We start from the raw sequence: 18,926 nt of genomic DNA on the forward strand, positions 1-18,926 counted from the left end.
CGCCGTTCCCGCTCCCCTCAGGGTTCCCCACTCCTCTCGCCATTCCCGCTCCCCTCAGGGGATCCCGCACCCCTCAGCGGACCCCACCCCCCATCCCGTTCCCGCCAGCCCTGCGCGCCTTAAAGCCGCAGGCTCCTCCCGCGCCGCTCCCCGGCCTGTGCCCGCACCGCGCCCACCGTTGCCCCTTTAAGGTTACCGCGGCGACGGGCCCGGGCGAGAGCGAGGCGCATTGACGTCAGGGCGGGCGGGGCCCGTCCGGCCGGTCGGTTTCCGGTGCCGCCGCTGCAGCGAGGCCGCGGCCGGGCCGGGACGGGCGGGGGGTCCCGGCGGAGCCGCCGCAGGTGAGCGGGGCGGGGGTAGCGGCCGGGCGGCCCCGGGGCGGCGGCGGGGCTGGGGGCGGCGAGAACCGCGCGGAGCGGGAGGCTGCGGCCTTGGGGCGGGGCCGGCCCGGCCCGGCTGAGGGAGCGGGGCCGGGGCCGCGGCTCCGGGGCTGCTGCGGGGGCAGCGGCACCTTCTCGGGCCGGTGTCCGAGGGGGCCCCGCGGGCTGTGGGGCCGGGCCCGGCGGCGCTTCCGCGCTTTGGGCCGGTTTGCCCCCGCGGCTCCGAGTCCCCCGCCCCGGGGGTACCGGCTCGGTGCCGCCCCGGTGGCTCCGGGTCTGAAGCGGCCGCAGCTCCGCTCTGCGTGAGGGGCTGAGCTGGGCGGGGCAGCCACGCCTTGGGCAGCTCGGGGAAGCTTTGGGATTGTGCAGAAAAAATGGCTTGTAGAAGTAAATAGCGGAGTTTTCATTTTGCCCGTGATACCGCATTTCCTGCCCCGCTCTTGCCCTTCTCGCGTGGCCCGTGTCCCCTCACGGAGCCGCCGGGGCTGCTCCGTTAGCGCTGACCTTCACCGTGCGGGCTGGCAGAACAAAAGGAGGGACTGGAGAACTTCTGGGCGCTTTGTCAGCCCGTGGGAAGGCCACGCTTTGTGTTTATGCAACGCACAATACACGTGTGTGTGTGTGTGTCCTTGAGCAGGGATTAAGTGTGACAGTCACGACACCTGGGTGAAGTGTTGGTAATTCCGTATTAACTCGAAGCCTTCTGTAATCTCCAGCGGCAGAATTCATAGGGGCACGTTGTTGTGTTGCCTCTGTGCCCTCGGTTTTCCTGCTGCTGCATCAGCAGGATAAACCCCATGATGTGACTTCAGTGACTTGTCATTTCTCAAAATTATTTTGACTGAATCCGTTTTTTCCCTTTCAAAAGCTGATCCCGGGATCAACATATCTTACTGCATATAAATAAGCTGTTGCCACACTCCCTGTACCAGGTAACTTTTCTTTATATTTCATCCAAAAATGCCCTGAGAAATTCTTTCCTGTTTCTTTAACTCTCACAGTGTTAATTTTCTTATGAAAAAAATGACATGAAATGTGTGTCTATTTCCATGTATATGTAAAAAATGTATTTTAAAATGGTTTTAAAACCTTGTGGTGGGCTGAGCCAGGCTAGATGTTAAGCACCCACCAAAACTGCTCCATCACTGCCCTCTTTAACTCAACAACAGAAGGAAAATATAAGGAAAGGTTCCTGGACTGAGATAAGGGAGAGATCACTCAGCCCTTGCCATCATGGGCAAAACAGACTCCACTGGAGGAAATTGGTAATAAATTAAACTAATTAAATTTGAGTAGGATAATGAGAAATAAAGCCAAATCTTACAAACATCTTCCTGGCCCTCTCCCTTCTTTCCAGCCTTAACTTTACTCCTGATGTTCTCTGCCTCCCCTCAGAGGATGGGGATTGCAGTCAGTTCCTTGCACGCTGTCTCTGCTGCTCCATCCTGCTCAGGGAAGGTCCTCACACCTTCCCCGTGGCAGACAGTCCTCCATGGACTTCTCCAACGTGAGTCCTTCCTGCAGGCTGCTCTCCATGGTCCATGCTCCTGCCAAAAAACCACCCCAGCACAGGATTCCTGGGGCTCACACTCTGTGCATTCCCCTGCTCCAGTGTGGGGTCCTCCACAGGGCTGTGGGTGGATCTCTGCTCCCCATGGATCTCCAGGGGCTGTGGGTGGATCTCTGCTCCCCATGGATCTCCAGGGGTTCTGGGTGGATCTCTGATCCCCTGTGGATCTCCAGGGGTTCTGGGTGGATCTCTGCTCCCCCATGGATCTCCAGGGGTTCTGGGTGGATCTCTGCTCCCCCATGGATCTCCAGGGGTTCTGGGTGGATCTCTGATCCCCTGTGGATCTCCAGGGGTTCTGGGTGGATCTCTGCTCCCCATGGATCTCCAGGGGCTGTGGGTGGATCTCTGCTCCCCCATGGATCTCCAGGGGTTCTGGGTGGATCTCTGCTCCCCTGTGGATCTCCAGCTGTTCTGGGTGGATCTGTGCTCCCCATGGATCTCCAGGGGCTGTGGGTGGATCTCTGCTCCCCTGTGGATCTCCAGGGGCTGTGGGTGGATCTCTGATCCCCTGTGGATCTCCAGGGGCTGTGGGTGGATCTCTGCTCCCCCATGGATCTCCAGGGGCTGTGGGTGGATCTCTGCTCCCCTGTGGATCTCCAGGGGCTGTGGGTGGATCTCTGCTCCCCTGTGGATCTCCATGGGCTGCTGGTGGATCTCTGCTCTGCTCCCTGGGCTGCAGGGCACAGCTGCCTCACCATGGGCTGTATCACAGGCTGCCAGGGGATCCTTTCTCCAGGGCCTGGAGCACCTCCTGCCCTGTTGTTCCCATTTACTCCCACTCCTCCATCTGGCTGAAGTAGCCATTTCTCCTCCTCCTTAGATCCATTGTCCCAAAGGCTGTGTCACTGTCACTGATGGCTCAGCCTCAGCCAGTGGCAGTTTCATGTTGGAGCTGACTGGCATTGGCTCTGTTGGGCATGGAGGAAGCAGCCAGCAGCTTCTCACAGAACCCCCCTGTGCCCCAAAATCTGGAGTGGAAACCCAGTACAAACTTGAAAGGGGAGAAAAAATCTGCCTTAGAACATTTTTGAAAGTGTCATAGCTGAAGTCTTTAGAAAACCTGGCCTCATAACAGAAGTTTAAAGCTGTACTCTTCATTATTTACAGTTGCAGAGGTATTTTGGGATTGCAGTGTATCCATGAAAGAAGTGATGAGCTATGAGCAGGTTTCAATTACACAGGAGCTTTTTAGGAGCCATGTCTGTAATCCATAACTTCCGATAGCAAACCCTGCCCTGACATTTTGGCTTTGCCTTCAACCTGAGCATGTTTCACTTCCGAATGCTGCTCGTGCCTGGCCTCTCACATTTCCAGCTCCCACCCACCTCTCTCCTGGCCCTCGTCCATCCCCATGACCCCACACAGCTCCTGACAGGAGCCTCCAGTCCTACAAAACCCTCAGTTCAAGCAGCAGGAAATTCAGGTGGAATCTTCCCTGCTTGGAGCTCTCACAGGGCTTGAGTTGTTGAAGCTTTCTCAGCTTTTCCTTTTCTGCCTGTGGCAGTAGAGCCCCCAGAGTTTTGATTTCTGATTTCTTTCCAGGTGCTAAATAAGTTTCAGCATTTTCTTTAGCTTAGTTACTGCTCTGGTAGGTAAAGGTGTTTTTCTGCTGTGGTGTCAGTAAGATAATGCAGCATAACTTTGTTTTAGGCTGCACCATCTTTGTTTCCAAAGTAGTTTCCAGTAGTTATGTATTATTTAACCTTCTCTTTTTGTTCCCTTCAGCCATGGCAGCTTCCAGCAGCAGCAGCAGCGAGGAGGAGCGGAGCCTTCGGGAGTGTGAGCTTTACATCCAGAAACACAACATCCAGCAGCTGCTGAAGGATTGCATTGTGCAGTTGTGCACAGTGAGACCTGAACGACCCATGGGATTCATCAGAGAGTACTTTGAGAGACTGGAGAAGGTAAAAACACACAGGCTGGAACAAATTAGATTGAAATGTATCTTTGTCATTTAGGGGCTGAGCTGCAGATTTCACCAGTTGTGCTGACTGTGTGAAATTGGAAGTGGTGCTTTTGGAAAACAGATCCTGTTTTCCAGTAGTTTGTGCACCTCTGTCATACCAAAGCCTATAGGGCTGACCATAAGGTGACAAGGAGACTTACCCAGGTGTGATCCCAGCCCAGTGCTTCCTCATGGAGGATCCACAGCATGCATGGGTGTGTCTGGAGCTGGAGAACTCTGGAGACTGACCTTGCTGGATGCTGCTGAGGGCATTTGGATTCTTATATTGATTTCCAGTAATGTGGGCAGAGCACAGAAGTGGTGCCAGTGGTATTATCCAGGCCTAGTGAAGATAAATGAAGTATTTGCATTGCAGATCTCTGGAAGAGCAAGCCTGTTTGTGCCTTCTCTTGGGAGTTCAGTATTGCTGTCCCTCTTGTGTTTGCCCTGAGGTCCCTTTGGTGCTTTTGTTGTTGCTGGAAGCATTCTGGGATCTTGGGAATGGAAAGCATTCAGAGTTGAAACAGTGATTTCACACTCTTCTGACCTGTTAATTGTGTCTATTGATCACTAAGCAGGTAGGAAAAGGAGTTGCAGTGGAAATGGGAAGATTAAAGGCTTGTGCAGAGGAAAGGTTGGATGCAACTGTACTCAGGACATGGAATTAGTAAATAATGCAGCTGTGACCTTGTGCAGCACTTGTTTGCAGGTGCTGCTCTCAGTACTTACATAGGGCACTTAAATATTTATCTTTTTTTTTCCTAGTGAGTTACTAATTGCTGCTATAAAGAAGAAGGAAATTAACACTGGAAATCGTAAATATGTCTGATGGAAATTATATTTTAATGGAAGTTTTCAGGATAAATATTAGAAAATGACCAAGGGCTGCAGGCTACCTGCTATAACTCTTAATTTATTTGGGGAACATTTTGCTTATGAAATTAAGAGCTCTGACTTTTTTTGGTTGTGTGTATCAGCAACAAACCAGTGAATAATGAGGTTCTTAAAAATCCGTTGTCCCTGCTTGTTACAATGACTCCTTCCCCTCCTTGGATTCTTGAGTTTTGAGGTACTGCTAGGCTGGGAATTTTAAAGCATCACCACAGGTATCTATAGACAAAATTTTACCAAGTAAACCACATTACTGTGCTTAGCATAAATCCTAAACCAATCCATATGTGGGGATATAAAATGGGATTATTTGGGTGCTTTTGTGCAGTGGATTTATGATCAACATGCAGTATTTGGGAACTTAATTTATTTTTTAGCAAGATAACAAGTCCAGCTCTGAATTTAATGACATGAATGTTGGAATTGAATAAGTTGATGATTTTATCCTGGTGCACATTGGCTCTTTGTGTACTTGGTCAGCCTACACTGAAGCTGAAAACAAAACTGCTTAGGTAATGTTTTTTCCCCTCAAATTGCTCTCACAATTTTGGTCAGGGTCTTTTCTCATGGTTTCCAAGTGCCCTCTAGTGCAGCTGTAGCTACAAGTGAAAGTGGAGCATTTTTTTGTTGCCTCCTTTGGTTTAAAAGTTGCTGGGCTGGGCTGAGTTTCCCCAGGGGCTGGGGTACCTGCCCAGCTCTCAGGGTCCCCAGGGGCTGTGGTACCTGCCCAGCTCTCAGGGTCCCCAGGGGCTGGGGTGCCTGCCCAGCTCTCAGGGTCCCCAGGTCCTGTGGTACCTGCCCAGCTCTCAGGGTCCCCAGGTGCTGGGGTACCTGCCCAGCTCTCAGGGTCCCCAGGGGCTGGGGTACCTGCCCAGCTCTCAGGATCCCCAGGTGCTGTGGTACCTGCCCAGCTCTCAGAGTCCCCAGGTGCTGGGGTACCTGCCCAGCTCTCAGGGTCCCCAGGTCCTGTGGTACCTGCCCAGCTCTCAGGGTCCCCAGGTCCTGTGGTACCTGCCCAGCTCTCAGGGTCCCCAGGGGCTGGGGTGCTCACCTCTCAGGGTCCCCAGGGGCTGGGGTACCTGCCCAGCTCTCAGGGTCCCCAGGGGCTGGGGTGCTCACCTCTCAGGGTCCCCAGGGGCTGGGGTACCTGCCCAGCTCTCAGGGAACAGAGCAGTGAGCATCCTGTGCTGGGCAGGCAACTCCTGACATCCCTGGCTGGAGAGCACCAATGCTCAGTCATGTTATTCACCAGCTCCACCCCAGCCCTCAGCTCTGCTACGGCAAAAGTGCCTGAAGCTCACTCTGCTGCACCTCTCAAATCATGTCTGTTACACCTGTGATAAAGCAGAGCAACTTTTCAATGTGCTTGCTGAATTTTCCTCTCTCTGACTGAACCTCAACCGAGGTTTTTTTAATAAGATTGATTTTTGAAGGAGCACCATTGAAGACTGAAGTGAGCTTGCTATTTTCTCTCTCATTCTCTTGACAAGTCATCTCTTGCACTGCACACAAACAGAGCTGATTCACTGTCATGTTATTAAAATATGTTGAAGAAATTTAAACATGCTTTAGAATTTCTGTTCAGAAACATTAAAATTGCTGCCTCCAAGATGGTTACAGCTACTGTAGGAATTCAAATGTCCTCCTCTGGGTTATGAAAGCTGTTAGATGAATCTAATTACTACTCATTGATTGTATAAATGGTTTATTTGATCTGTTTGTGGTGTGCTAAGGCCTCTGTTCTCTTTGCTGTGCAAACATGTGTGGTAATAGCAATACCTGCTAAAAGCTGCAATAGCTCTTCAGTGCTGGGCTGGGCTGTGTAGTGCAGCTTGAGCTCTGGAAATTGAATGTAGAGGTGATTATTGCAGCCTGCCAGGTGAATCCTGGCTCGTGGACAGGCCTGTCCTCTGGAATAAGTGCATTGAAATACTCTGTGTGATGCAGTTATGTGCACATCAGGCTTTACAGAGAGCTGGAATTAGGAAGTCTGATGGACATGTAGTCACTGCCCCGTTCCCCACCACCTGCCCTGCTCAGATATCTGAATATTTTCCCATTTTCCTCAGTGTTTCTTTTGCAAAACAAGCTAGTTTAGGAGGATATCCTGTGCAGTTGTGAATTTCTGGCAGAGCTTTTTTAAAAATGCTTTTATAGCTTCTGAATGTTTGGGTTTTTTTAAATATGATATAAATGAAATACTCATTATCAGAAGGAGTTGAGGCTGTATCTGGTGCAATGACAATTAGCAGGTTTTACAGTGTGCATAATTCTGAAATTGTGAAGGTCTTCAGTAGCTGATAGACCTAAATCTGAGTATGTGAAGTGTCATCACTTCAGTATTACTTGGAATAATTGAAATGGAATTAAAAAACATTGGTTATTTGTCAGGAAAAATAAGGCTTGCAGTTCATGACTGACACTGAAAATTGTGAACTGCCTCATCAGCTGAAAGACCAGGTCAACACTTGGATAATAAATAAATTATCCCTAAATCTTTCTCAGGTCCTGGGAATGTTTACAGTGATGAGTACAGAGCAAACTGAGTGTCCTTATCCATGATTTGTTTAATGTGAGGAACTTCTAGACTTGAACACACAAGTTTTCCTCACAAACACTGGCTAAATCCAAAGGTATCTGGGAATAACAACTGCTACCCTTTCTTTAGGTCCTGTTGCTGTAATTGTTCTCTGATCTGTTGGTGTAATAAATGGGGGTCGGTGTCAGAAATTGTAAAAGGTGTGTATTGAAGATGAAACTGAGATTATAGGATGTTGTGGCACAGGGTTGTCTGTCAGTGCAATATGAATATCTGGAGATTTATAGTTTAGTTGATACAGTGATGTTTGGGGCTGATCTTGGACGTCTTTTTTAACCTCATTCTATGGTTCTATTCTATGATTTATCTCAGGGAGAATCTTATTGATGAGTGTGTGTATGGACTGTTTAGAGTAACTGGTCTATTTTAATTTAATACATTATTTTACCCATATGTAACTTGTTTCTGTGTCCATCCCCTACTTACTATTCTAAAAAAAATGTTAATATTAAATTTTGGGTCAGACAGAAGTTACCATTTATATTTTTTGTGTTAATGCAGTTTCCTTCTCCCTGAGTGGGGCATTGCCCTGAGGAGTCTCTTGAAGAGTGTTTTGATAACAACTCCCTCACTGAATGCTGCTGAGTGCTTCAATCTCTGATCACGATATTGAATATTTTATGTGATACTGGAAAAAACCCAGCAGCTGGTGTTCACTTATTAAGTTTTTTAATGGTTTAAGTATTTTGTATGTGAACAAACATGTTCTGTGGTTGATGGTGAGGCAGTTTGCACCAAACACTTATTACTGCTCAGGCTATTTTTAATTTCATCTCTGTTGAGACTCCTTCCTCTAAAATCAGAGGACAGAAATGAGTTTTAAATACATTTTGCTCCCATGGTTGGGAAATGTGGCACCATTTGATCAATGGGCAAAGAGCAGGAAGTGAAATGTGAGGCTGTGGAGCTCCTTGGCTCTGGGAGAGGGGCAGTGGAAACTCCCAGGAATGGGGATCCCATGGCCCTTCCCTCAGGCTGGTGCTGTTATCCAGAGCCTCTGCCCAGCTGGGATCAAGGACACTGGGACAAACCCAGCTTTCACAAGGGCTGGAGCTCTGGGAGAACAGATGAGTCCTTGTTCTTTTCCAGAATGTCCCAAACCCCTGTTTCCTAACGCTGGGAAAGTAATTTGAGCTGTAGTGATGTCAGTGCTCTGACTCCAGGGTTGGCTGGTTTGTTTTTAATCTGATTTTAGTTGATTGAGGTGAATCTTCTGAAGAATCAAATTTCTGTGTGGCAAGGTAATTATAATTTGTGTTATTGTAAGTACCCTGCTCTTCTACAGTATCACTCCAACACAATAAGTAACTGAAGGAAATAAGGAAAACAAGTAACCTTATGCAAGGTTTGCATGTGGTTTGCATAAAAAAATCCCACTTTGGCCTCCAGCATCCTTCCTCCAGCTCTTTTGAAAGCAGTGTTCATGTTTCTTTCTCCCAAAATAAATGCTGGTTAATGAGTATCAAGTTGGTCCGTGACTCAACCTCTTTCAAAAGCTTCTCATGTAGCATGGATTTCTGAGGAATTGCCTCTCTGTCTTTCAACTCCAAAAAGGCTTTAACACCTCGCAGCTGAGGGGAGGAATTGGGGGTTTGCAGCTGGGGAAGTGCCTTCAGCATTTGAGGAATCTCCTCATCACCTGTTGAATACACTGGCAGAAACCAGAATCAACTTGTTCACACCAGTAGTTTAATAAATGAAGAATAACTCAATAAAATAAACACCATTGTGATGTGAGTGGTAGGGAGTGAAAGGCACATGTACCACGTGTTTGTGAAAGGGCTTTGATCTCAGATGCTGCAGTCTCCTGTTTGCCTTAATGTGGGAATAATGGTACACAGGAAGCTCCCTGGTGTTGGCAGGCTGGGCTGGAACATGATACATCACTGCTTTTTTTTTCTTTCCCCCCTTTGGATTATGTGACACAAACATGTCTTCCTTCCTGTTTAGGAGGAAACAAAGCAGTTGTTGAATCAGCTGAAGTCTGGTTCTCGCTCCGACTCCCGGGAGGACGAGATCTCCCCTCCTCCCCCCCTGAACCCTGTGGTTAAATACCGATCACGACGTGGGGCCATCAGTGCAGAAGTCTACACAGAAGAGGATGCTGCCTCTTATGTTAGAAAGGTGCTCTGACTCTTCAACCTTGCTCAAAATTACACCCACAATCCAAGAGTTTATCTGAACCCACCTTCTGTCCAGGGCATTAAATAACACCAAGCTCCTGGAGCCTGTTAATTCCTAATTGCTGTAAAAAGCAGACCTGCGTGTGTGGCTGTTTAACTGGAGGACAAAATAACCCATCATGCAATTAAACCATTCATGCATTACTTAGACCTGTTCCCTTTGAAGTCATGTATATTTAGATGTGCATATATTTAGATATATAGAATGTGCTTCCAGTTATTTGGCAGCTGCAACAACATTTGGCCTAATGGCAGAGCAGGCTTGCTGCTGTTCCCAGGAAAACACAGGTTGAACAGATATTTGTCCTCCTGCAAAAAGACTTACAAACTGAGCATGGAATTATGCTTTTCAGTTGCATAAAATAATACAAGATTATATTTTCCTTGTTTTCAAACTGTCTGTAAACATTTACTATATTTGGGGTTGTATTTATAGTGCTTGAAAGAAAATGGAAAAACTCAGCCAGTGTTTTGTAGCAATTTAAGTTGTTTATTTACCATGGGAAATGCAGAAATTTTTCATGAGAAAAATTAACCATTTGCTTTCTCTGATCTCTCCTAGGTTATTCCAAAAGATTATAAAACCATGGCTGCTTTGGCAAAAGCAATTGAGAAGAATGTGCTGTTTACCCATCTTGATGATAATGAGAGGAGGTAGGAGGAAGTCTTGGTGGGGTTAAGCTTTGTGGAAGGGCAGAATTCAGAAGAGCTAAATGTGTCACAAATCTGCAGTGGTCAGTGGGACACACAGAGCTCCAGGAGCAGTGGGGATGGCTTGGGGGTACAGATGTGTGGAGTTGTGCAGGTTTCTGGCTGATTTTGGTGTCCTCTCCTTCAGTGACATCTTCGATGCGATGTTCCCCGTCACTTACATCGCAGGAGAGACTGTCATCCAGCAAGGCAAGTGACACTGTGTGCTCTGGGCAGGCATTTGGGGGTGGGCAGCTGGCCTAGTGCTCTTAGTTTGTTTAGTTTTTAATATTAAAGCAGGCTCACTGCAGCCACACAATTTCTTGTGTTCCCTGAAGCACTTCATACTGAAGTGAGGAGTCAGAGCCACTGGAGGGGATGAGGCTTCCTTGCAGAGATTATCTGTTGGGAATATTGTCCCTTGGTGACTCTGTAGATGTGTCAATTTATGGATCTGGTTGGCCTTTCCAGTAATCCTGGCATTGCTGCTGATCTCCTGGGCACCAGTAGATGTCCCCTTTCATGGGGCTGAGAGGAGTGTGAAATCAGCAAAATGTGATGTTTCACCCTGCAAACTGTGCAAAAATTTGCCAACCGTGTTGGAGTCTAAACATCAAATTTGGCAGAGATGCCAACTTCCTTTGTATATTCAGTTTAGTGTATATTCAATTTTTTTTCCTCTTCTTTAGGTGATGAAGGTGATAACTTCTATGTTGTTGATCAAGGAGAAATGGATGTAAGCATTCCTGGTAGTTTATTAATGATCTGTTCATTCCTAGAAGAAGAATACTCTGATATTTATAGGCCTCTTCTACAGACCCTGCCTTTAGCAGCTTTGCTCATTTTAAGTTCTTACTTACAGAAGTTTGTTTTGCCCCTTAAGAGCTCAGTCTGGCTGCACAGACTGAGTTTAAAAACGAATTATTTGGACACAATACAGATGTGTTAAGCATGCAGGGTGGAGTTGAAGTGTGGGGCAGGCTTTAAGAACAACCAGACTTTTATTTTCTAGCCCAGCTCATTCATAGCTGACAGACCTTGTTGAGGTGTTGTTTCTCAGGAGTCTGTGTGTAGAGTCTGTGCATGAGATGTAGAAGAGAATCCCTTTGTCAACAAAAATTCAAATTGTGCTGGGGTTGGGAACATTGATAAAAGCCTGAAATGATCAACCTTAGTAGAGATGTGAGAATTCCCTTGTACTCCCAAGGGAGTAGAGGGCAGCAGGAAGCTGAGAGGTGTCTGACCATGCTCTGCCTTGCAGGTTTACGTGAACAGTGAGTGGGCCACCAGTGTGGGTGAGGGTGGCAGCTTTGGAGAGCTCGCCCTCATCTACGGCACCCCCCGAGCTGCCACCGTCAAAGCCAAGACCAACGTCAAGTTGTGGGGCATTGACAGGGACAGCTACAGAAGGATCCTGATGGCAAGTAGCCCTCAAAACCTGGATTTATGCTTTGGGGGTTGTGTATCCTGGGTGTCTGTCCTTCTGCCTGTCCTTTGCTGGAGTTATTTATTTCAAATCCTGCTGTCTCTTCAGTAATCAGAAAGCTGATTACTCAACGTGCATCTCTCAGGCACAGGGCAAGGGGGGAATCTTGCATTAGTGAGCAAAACAATGCCAGTATTAAACTGAGCTGAGGGTGAAATAAGGCTGCAGTAACTGCTGAGTACTTTAGGAATGTTGCTCAACTGGAATATTACTGAGAGAACTCAATTTCAAAACATTTCATCTTGTGGGTTTGGGGTCTGTGAGACAGAACACTGTGTGTCTGGTTAAATTTGTTTGTGTCTGGAGTTTTAGAGTAGACAGAAAACTTACTTTGTGTCCTTTCCTTTTTTTTTAATAGGGAAATACTTTGAGAAAGAGAAATATGTATGAGAAATTCCTTAGTAAAGTATCTATATTGGGTAAGTGAGCAGATTTTTGTTCTGGAGTGGAATCAGTTGGCACATTGTAATGAAGCTGTTAACCCAGCATTATGATGATTACAGGCTGTTGTGGTAACTCATCACAACTGCTTCTCTGCATCAGTCCAAAACAGCTCTAATTCAGGTCTTGATCACTGCTGCACAAATGCAGGCAGAAATACACTGACATCTGTATAAATACAGAGCAAAAGGTGTAATTGTGCCTTGGGAAGACACTCCAGTAATGAACTCTTAACTCTGCAGAATCTCTGGACAAGTGGGAGCGTCTCACTGTGGCTGATGCCTTGGAACCGGTACAGTTTGAGGATGGGCAGAAGATTGTGGTCCAGGGAGAGCCAGGAGATGAGTTCTTCATTATCTTGGAGGTAAGCAAGCTCAAAATTATGAGCTCAGAACTTGACTGTTTTTTGGTTGTGTCCCTAAGCAGGCACTTGGAGAAGAACAAAACATAACAATGTACTTCCAGAGAGTCACTAAAGAAACATCATCTTGCTGAACATGCAGTAACTTGGATTTAGTTTTGCTGTTTTCACAAATGGTACTTCCAGGAAAAAAGTAACAAGTTTCTGACTGAAAGCAGTTTATCTTTTTGAGAGTAGAGACCTGTTCTAGATAGCTGGTAATGCCTTACTAGTGTTCTGTCTGGTGGTTGGTGTTTTTTCTGGCTTTTTGCTAGTCATACTATAATATATGTACTGTTCTGAGGAAAACCAGGAAGAAGTCACTGCTGTAGATATGTAAATGTTCAAGATGTTTAATGCTTAGAGAGGAGAGGAGCAGTTGTTCTTGAATTGCAATTAGGTGGACTGTGAAGTGGCTTTTGAACTGAGGCATCCTAACAGTTATTTGTGCAAAGCAGCTGATTCTGTGTGAAATTCATGTTTGGAGTGATGCTGGAAATTGCAGTTGTTTGACTGCTGTCATTTATTGAAGGGCACAGCTGCAGTGTTACAGCGCCGGTCAGAAAATGAGGAATTTGTTGAAGTGGGCAGACTGGGACCTTCTGATTACTTTGGTGAGTTATGTTGTGACAACTGTGGCTGCAGACACCACTGTCACCATTTTGTCTGTGCTGTGTCAATGTGGAGATGAGATGGATTTGCTTAATTACTGTTTTGGGCTCCTGTGGTTGCTCTCAGTGTCGGGTGAGTATCAGTCACTTGGCACTCAGGTGTGCACACAGGATGTGATTGTTCCACACTGCTTTACTGCAAAAGAATATTTGGCCTGACCTCCCTGCCCTGAGCAGAGCTAAATTTTTAAATGACATTGTATTCCTCAGGGCTGTGTCCAGTTGAGTTTCCTGTGTCTCCAGGGATGGAGATCCCACAGCCTCTCTGGGCAGTTTCATTCTCTGTCTAACCAGCCTTGTTGTGCAGAGGTTCTTTCCTTCGTGCCTGACAAGAATTTCCTGTTCTGCAGCCTGTTGCTTTCTCTCTGTCTTTCCCTGTGCAGCCTGGGTTTGTCTTTGTAGTCACTCATTACACAGCTGAAGACAGCAGTAAAATAAGAAAATTCCTTCCTTGGTCTTCTGTTCTCCAGGTCAGACAGGAACCTGGTCAGAACCTGCTCTTCAATGGTTAAACACAGCCCTCTCCCTCTCAAAACTCCTAACAGTTTTCTCATGTTTTGGGTAGTTCCTCTCTTTCCTCTTGCTCAAACCTTTTGGTTGTCCAGGTTTTCAGCTCTGTAGATGATGTAAGCAGCAAATCCTCTGTTGCAAGGCCTGAATTGGGATGGGCTTGAGTGCATGGGTTCTGCCCAAAGGCCTGCTTGGCTCAGGATCCAGGACTAGACTTCATTCTGTCTCATTTAATATTTTCTAATAATTCCCTCTGTGTTCTCTTGAGTTTCCCACTCTGAAACTAAATATTATCACAGTCATTGTGTGAGGTGCTGCAGACCTTTCCTTCAGGGGTTTAACTCTCCCTTAGACCCTCCTTATTCTTTAGCAAGCCTCTCTTTTGGAGGCTGCTGAGTTCAGGAGTTTTAATTGGGCACAGAGGAAAAGTTTTCCTCATTTCTTTGGAACATCCCTTCTGATAATGCAGGCAAGTGTTCTCCAAGGAACACCGAGTTCGTTTCTCAGTCCTGAGCGTGGAAAGAACTCGAGTCCAAAACCAAGCAAACAAAACCCCAGAGCTGCTGCTCTGGTTTCTTCCGTGCTTGTTGTAGGAATGTTAGGGGTTGTTTCTGTTTCTGATAACAGAGGCTTGTTGAAAACTTCATTTCCAAACATGTTGTTCAGCAGTTGAAACAAAGCTTTTGGCATGTTTGGGCAAAACTTAAGAAATGGGATCCAGTGGGACTTCAAAATGCTCCTTTTCCACAGCCCCATGACAAAGTCAGAGTTTTGATTCTGGCCAGCAATGGGTCAAAGGCTTCTGTCTGGTGCATGAATGTTTTATTTGTTTGTTTACTTCAAAACCATGCTCTTGTTGTCCTGAGTTTCCTAGAAACACCAGAATTGAGCAGTACTATTAGAAAAATAACTATTTGTTGGCTAGGAAAATTACACTGTGAATTGAAATATGAACTGTCCTCAAAGAGACAGATATTGAAAATTTTTTAGGCTTTTTTCAGAGAGACTTGAATGTGAACAGGCTTTTTAATAACAATCCATAAGTAGGTTTTTTTAAACTACCTTCACAGTTGCTTTTATTGTAATTACTTAGGTACTTGTTCTGAGCAGTGCTAAAGCCTGAATTACCTTCTCTGCAATTTCAAGTGTTGTTATTTGCAGGGTATATACATATTACACACACATATATATATATATATACACAAGTATATACATATAAATACATATATTTGCAGGTCCTCCCATGGCAGGGAGGAATGATGAATCTGACTCCATGTTCTCAGAAGGTTATTTATTATTTTATGATGCTATAATAATTAAAGAATGCTGTAGTTATGTAAATGTTCAAGATGTTTAATGCTTAGAGAGGAGAGGAGCAGTTGTTCTTACAGTTGGGTGAACTTTGCAAGGACTGTGAAGTGGCTTTTGAATTGAGGCATCCTAACAGTTATTTCAGCAAAGCAGCTGATTCTGTGTGAAATGAACTAAACTATACTAAAGAATACAGAAAGGATACTTACAGAAGGCTAAAAAGATAATAATAAAAACTTGTGACTCTCTGCAGAGTCCTGACACAGCTTGGCACTGATTGGCCAAAGAGTGAAAACAAAAACCAATGAAACAATCTCCAAACACATTCCACATGAGCACAACACAGGAGAAGCAAATGAGATCAGAATTGTTTTCATTTTTCTCTGAGTCTTCTCAGCTTCCCAGGAGAAAAATCCCAGGCGAAGGAATTTTTCAAAAAATGTGAATAGCACAGAGAAGGGTCATTTCTCTGCCTCTTTTTCCCACTGATTGGTAACTCTGCTGTTTCTGCTGTCCCAGGTGAGATTGCTCTGCTGATGAACCGTCCTCGTGCTGCCACCGTCGTGGCTCGTGGCCCCTTGAAATGTGTGAAGCTGGACCGGCCCCGGTTCGAGCGCGTGCTGGGCCCCTGCTCGGATATCCTCAAGAGGAACATCCAGCAGTACAACAGTTTTGTATCACTGTCTGTCTGAAACCTTCCTCCCTGTCCAAGCCATGCTTCACGAATGCAGACTGCTTCCTTCCCCTTGTGCACAGCCACATCGCCACTGGCATTTGCAGCTTCCTGTCCGGTTAAAAACAAAAAAAAAACAAAAAAAAAGAAAAAAAAAAGAAAAAAGAAAAAAAGGAAAAAAATAAACTGCTTATCATGGCACTGTCATTAATTTAGAGCATATTATTTCTGTGCTCTCTGTCCCATTAAATTAATAGAAAAAGTTCAGTGGAGACGTTTGCTTCTCTCTGTGCACCAGTGTCCAACTCAGGCCAGTGCTCAGAGACCTCCTGGCACCACGCCATTGCCATAGAGTGAGGAGGTGACAGTAAAGGGGGGGGAAAAGTTCTTTTAAGGGTGTTTCTCAAATTATTGGACAGATTTTTAGGCTGTGGTCATCACCTGCTGTATTTCTTTTCACATGAGAGCTACACTTGTAATTGAGCTTCTTGGGGCTTGGGGTTTCCTGGGTTTCGTTTTCATTTTCTGGGTACTGTAATCCTAGGTTCAATCGTGAGGCATCAGCTGCTAAGAAAGCCACAGCTGGAATTTACCAGTATAATTGTTCCTGTGTCTGCTGGTTTAAGATTGCTTAGTTCTGTTCTTGTCAAGTGTAAATCAAAAGCTTTCCAGGTTAATAGTTCTGGTGAACTACTTCAGCTGGTGATCCATTTGCTGACTTGCCGCAACTGATCTTTTCCACTTGTTCTTTCTCCAGCCATAGATTTGCCATTTAAAACTCTTCCTGTTCCAAGTGGCAAGAACCAAATGCTCCATGAAATGCCTGTGGTCTGTAGTACATAGATTGGTGTAAGAATGGTGCAGCTGTCCAGCTGTTAGTACTGTTTGAGTGCTTAGATTGGCGTAGAAGTCGAAAGCAAACATTTGATTTTCCCTGTGGATTGTTTTGTTAATCCTCAGTTGACTTTTAAAAAATCACCATCAGTTCAAGTGACCCTTTGTTACCAGGGAAAATAAAAGCTGAGTGTTTTGGCCAGTATCAGTTGCAGGTGACAAGATTGCTGGTCTGTAGAGCTCCATTATTAGTAGAGAATGTGAGGCAAAAAACCTGAATGTTTGAACTTTCCTGCAACACTCAGTTGTTTTAAGTTTTTAGAGCTGTCAATTCATCATTTTAAAAATGGTTCACTATAAATCTAGTTCAAAGCCAAAAGGTGCATTCTCTTTTCTTGCTTATGGAATTTCCACCACACTTATTTAATCCCTTTTTTTTTTTCCCCCCCAAGTTCAATCTGTTGCGGAGTCTTAAATGTATTTCAGTATTTCCCAGCTTTGTGTTCCATTACTCTGTGCTCACCAAGACTTCCCAAAAGTTTTTACTGAATTCCACGGTTCAATAATTGTAGGCAATTTTTAAGGTTTCCTTTAAACTGTAATTTATATCAAGTAGCATAGGTTTGTATTTGGGAGTGACAGCAAGCAGTTTGGCATTTGTTGTGCAACTACTTTAACGATGGAGCCCTTGTTTTATTTCCTTTCTGAGGTGGAGTGGATGCAAATCCAGCATTTTTCCAGGCATGGACAGAATCAGGAAGAGTCTGCTAATTCATGCAGAATAATACTGAAGGTATCAAGCCTTTACAAAAGGTTTCAGGGTATTTCTGAAACTAAAATCCCAGGAAGGGGATTGAAATGCTTGTGGTTTGAGTTCTCTATTCAAGAGATGTTGAATAGAGGATTTCTGCCAGAGTCCTTAAGGAATAAGTAAATGCTACCTTTTTTTGGTTCTTCTTTTTTCCTCCTTTTTTTTTTTTGGTAAAACTTTTTTCTTAAGTTTTGACTCTGCAGGTTTTTTTCTTCATATGTGTTTTGTGTTACATTAAAGCACCAAAAACTGTGTAAACCAGTTAGAGCTCCACAAAAAAAATGCACATTTTTTTTATATAAGGCTTTCTAATCAAGTTTCACTACTGCATCTTTTTAGCTTGCTGTTTACTCCCTTTTGTAGTTTTACCTACAAGATTTTAAGATAAATCAGCTAAGTCTGAGTTAAATATTAAACACAGTTATAGCTTTACCTTTGTGTGCAATTTCAATATGTTTGAAACCACAATTGGCATAGTTTTGCCTTAGCTAACATTCAGGGCTTTAGAAGTAATTTTTTGCTAGTCTATCTTCAGCAAACTGATGAAGTCTATTGCCCTAGGAAGCTATAGTCAACCAGAGGACCATTTTTGTATTGTTACCTGACTCTATAAGTCTGATTTACTGTATGTGCTAATATATTATATTATATTCCTTTTGTTATAGATTGTCCTAATGGCAGGTAAAGCAATAAAATGATTTAAATTCTTAAATGCAATCAGCCTCTTTTATTTTATTCCCTGCCCCTACGTGGTGTTTTCCTTTGGCTTTAGAGGACGTGTTATGAATGAGGCAGCAGAAAATAAGCAGCTTAATGGATTAAGCTTGGTGTAAACTCCAGAGGGGGTGAGTTCAGGTCCTGGCTTCCCCCTGGAGCCTGGGGAGAGCTCAGCCTCCACGTGCCAGCCTGGGAATTCCTCTGCACTTGGACCTGTGTCCTGTTTGATCTCTCCCAAGGTGTTCATTCCCAGCCCAGCCATGATTTTTGGGTTTCTAAGTTGGCTGCTGCCATCTGTGCAACCCCTTCACGAGCATGTGATGGATAATCATGAATAAGTTGTGGTGGGAAATGGAAAAAGGGGGGGTTTCCAGCTGTGATGAAGCAGGAAAACAATTTGAAGAGTGACCTGAAGCAGCTCAGACTTGGATGTGTTTTCCAGCCAGCTCCAAGAAAGCTGAGTCACCCAGCTTTGAAGGTCCAGTAAAAATGTATTTGTCATGTAAAGGAGAATAAAAGTAAGAATGACCCTGTACCAGCCATTTAAATATCCATGGGTATTTCCCTCACCTGCCCTCCCTTTCCCAATCCCCTCCACTGAAAAAAACCAGGCTGAAAACAGAACTTTTATTACCTAAAACGAAACTTTAAACCCTCCACTTCCAGCCTTATAACTATAAATACACACTTTATAATTACAACTTTAAATTTAAGCTTATCTTCTGTTTGCCATGTGCTTCCTGTTGAAGCAGCAAACAGTCACCATTCCATGGCAGAAGATGGAATTAATTCTGGGTTTGTCCTGTGTGGGGAG

General features: G+C 45.2%; 1 protein-coding gene across 2 annotated transcripts; it reads left to right on the forward strand.

Moving 5' to 3' along the window:
• Positions 1-244: 244 nt before the first annotated feature.
• Positions 245-18,112, forward strand: PRKAR1A (protein kinase cAMP-dependent type I regulatory subunit alpha). Of its 2 annotated transcripts, XM_036394498.1 has the most exons (12): positions 245-341; positions 1,249-1,312; positions 3,676-3,854; positions 9,336-9,509; positions 10,131-10,222; positions 10,407-10,468; positions 10,948-10,994; positions 11,520-11,678; positions 12,103-12,163; positions 12,428-12,549; positions 13,118-13,199; positions 15,597-18,112. In XM_036394498.1, the coding sequence occupies exons 3-12, from the start codon at positions 3,678-3,680 to the stop codon at positions 15,767-15,769; spliced, it is 1,149 nt and encodes a 382-aa protein (XP_036250391.1). In that variant the 5' UTR covers positions 245-341; positions 1,249-1,312; positions 3,676-3,677; the 3' UTR covers positions 15,770-18,112. The 2 variants fall into 2 exon arrangements, with proteins under 2 accessions (XP_036250391.1, XP_036250392.1); XM_036394499.1 differs by lacking the exon at positions 1,249-1,312 and having other exon boundaries at positions 250-341.
• The last annotated feature ends 814 nt before the right edge of the window (positions 18,113-18,926 follow it).

Source organism: Molothrus ater, chromosome 19 (assembly GCF_012460135.2).
Source record: "Molothrus ater isolate BHLD 08-10-18 breed brown headed cowbird chromosome 19, BPBGC_Mater_1.1, whole genome shotgun sequence".
Taxonomy (NCBI): Eukaryota; Metazoa; Chordata; class Aves; order Passeriformes; family Icteridae; genus Molothrus; species Molothrus ater.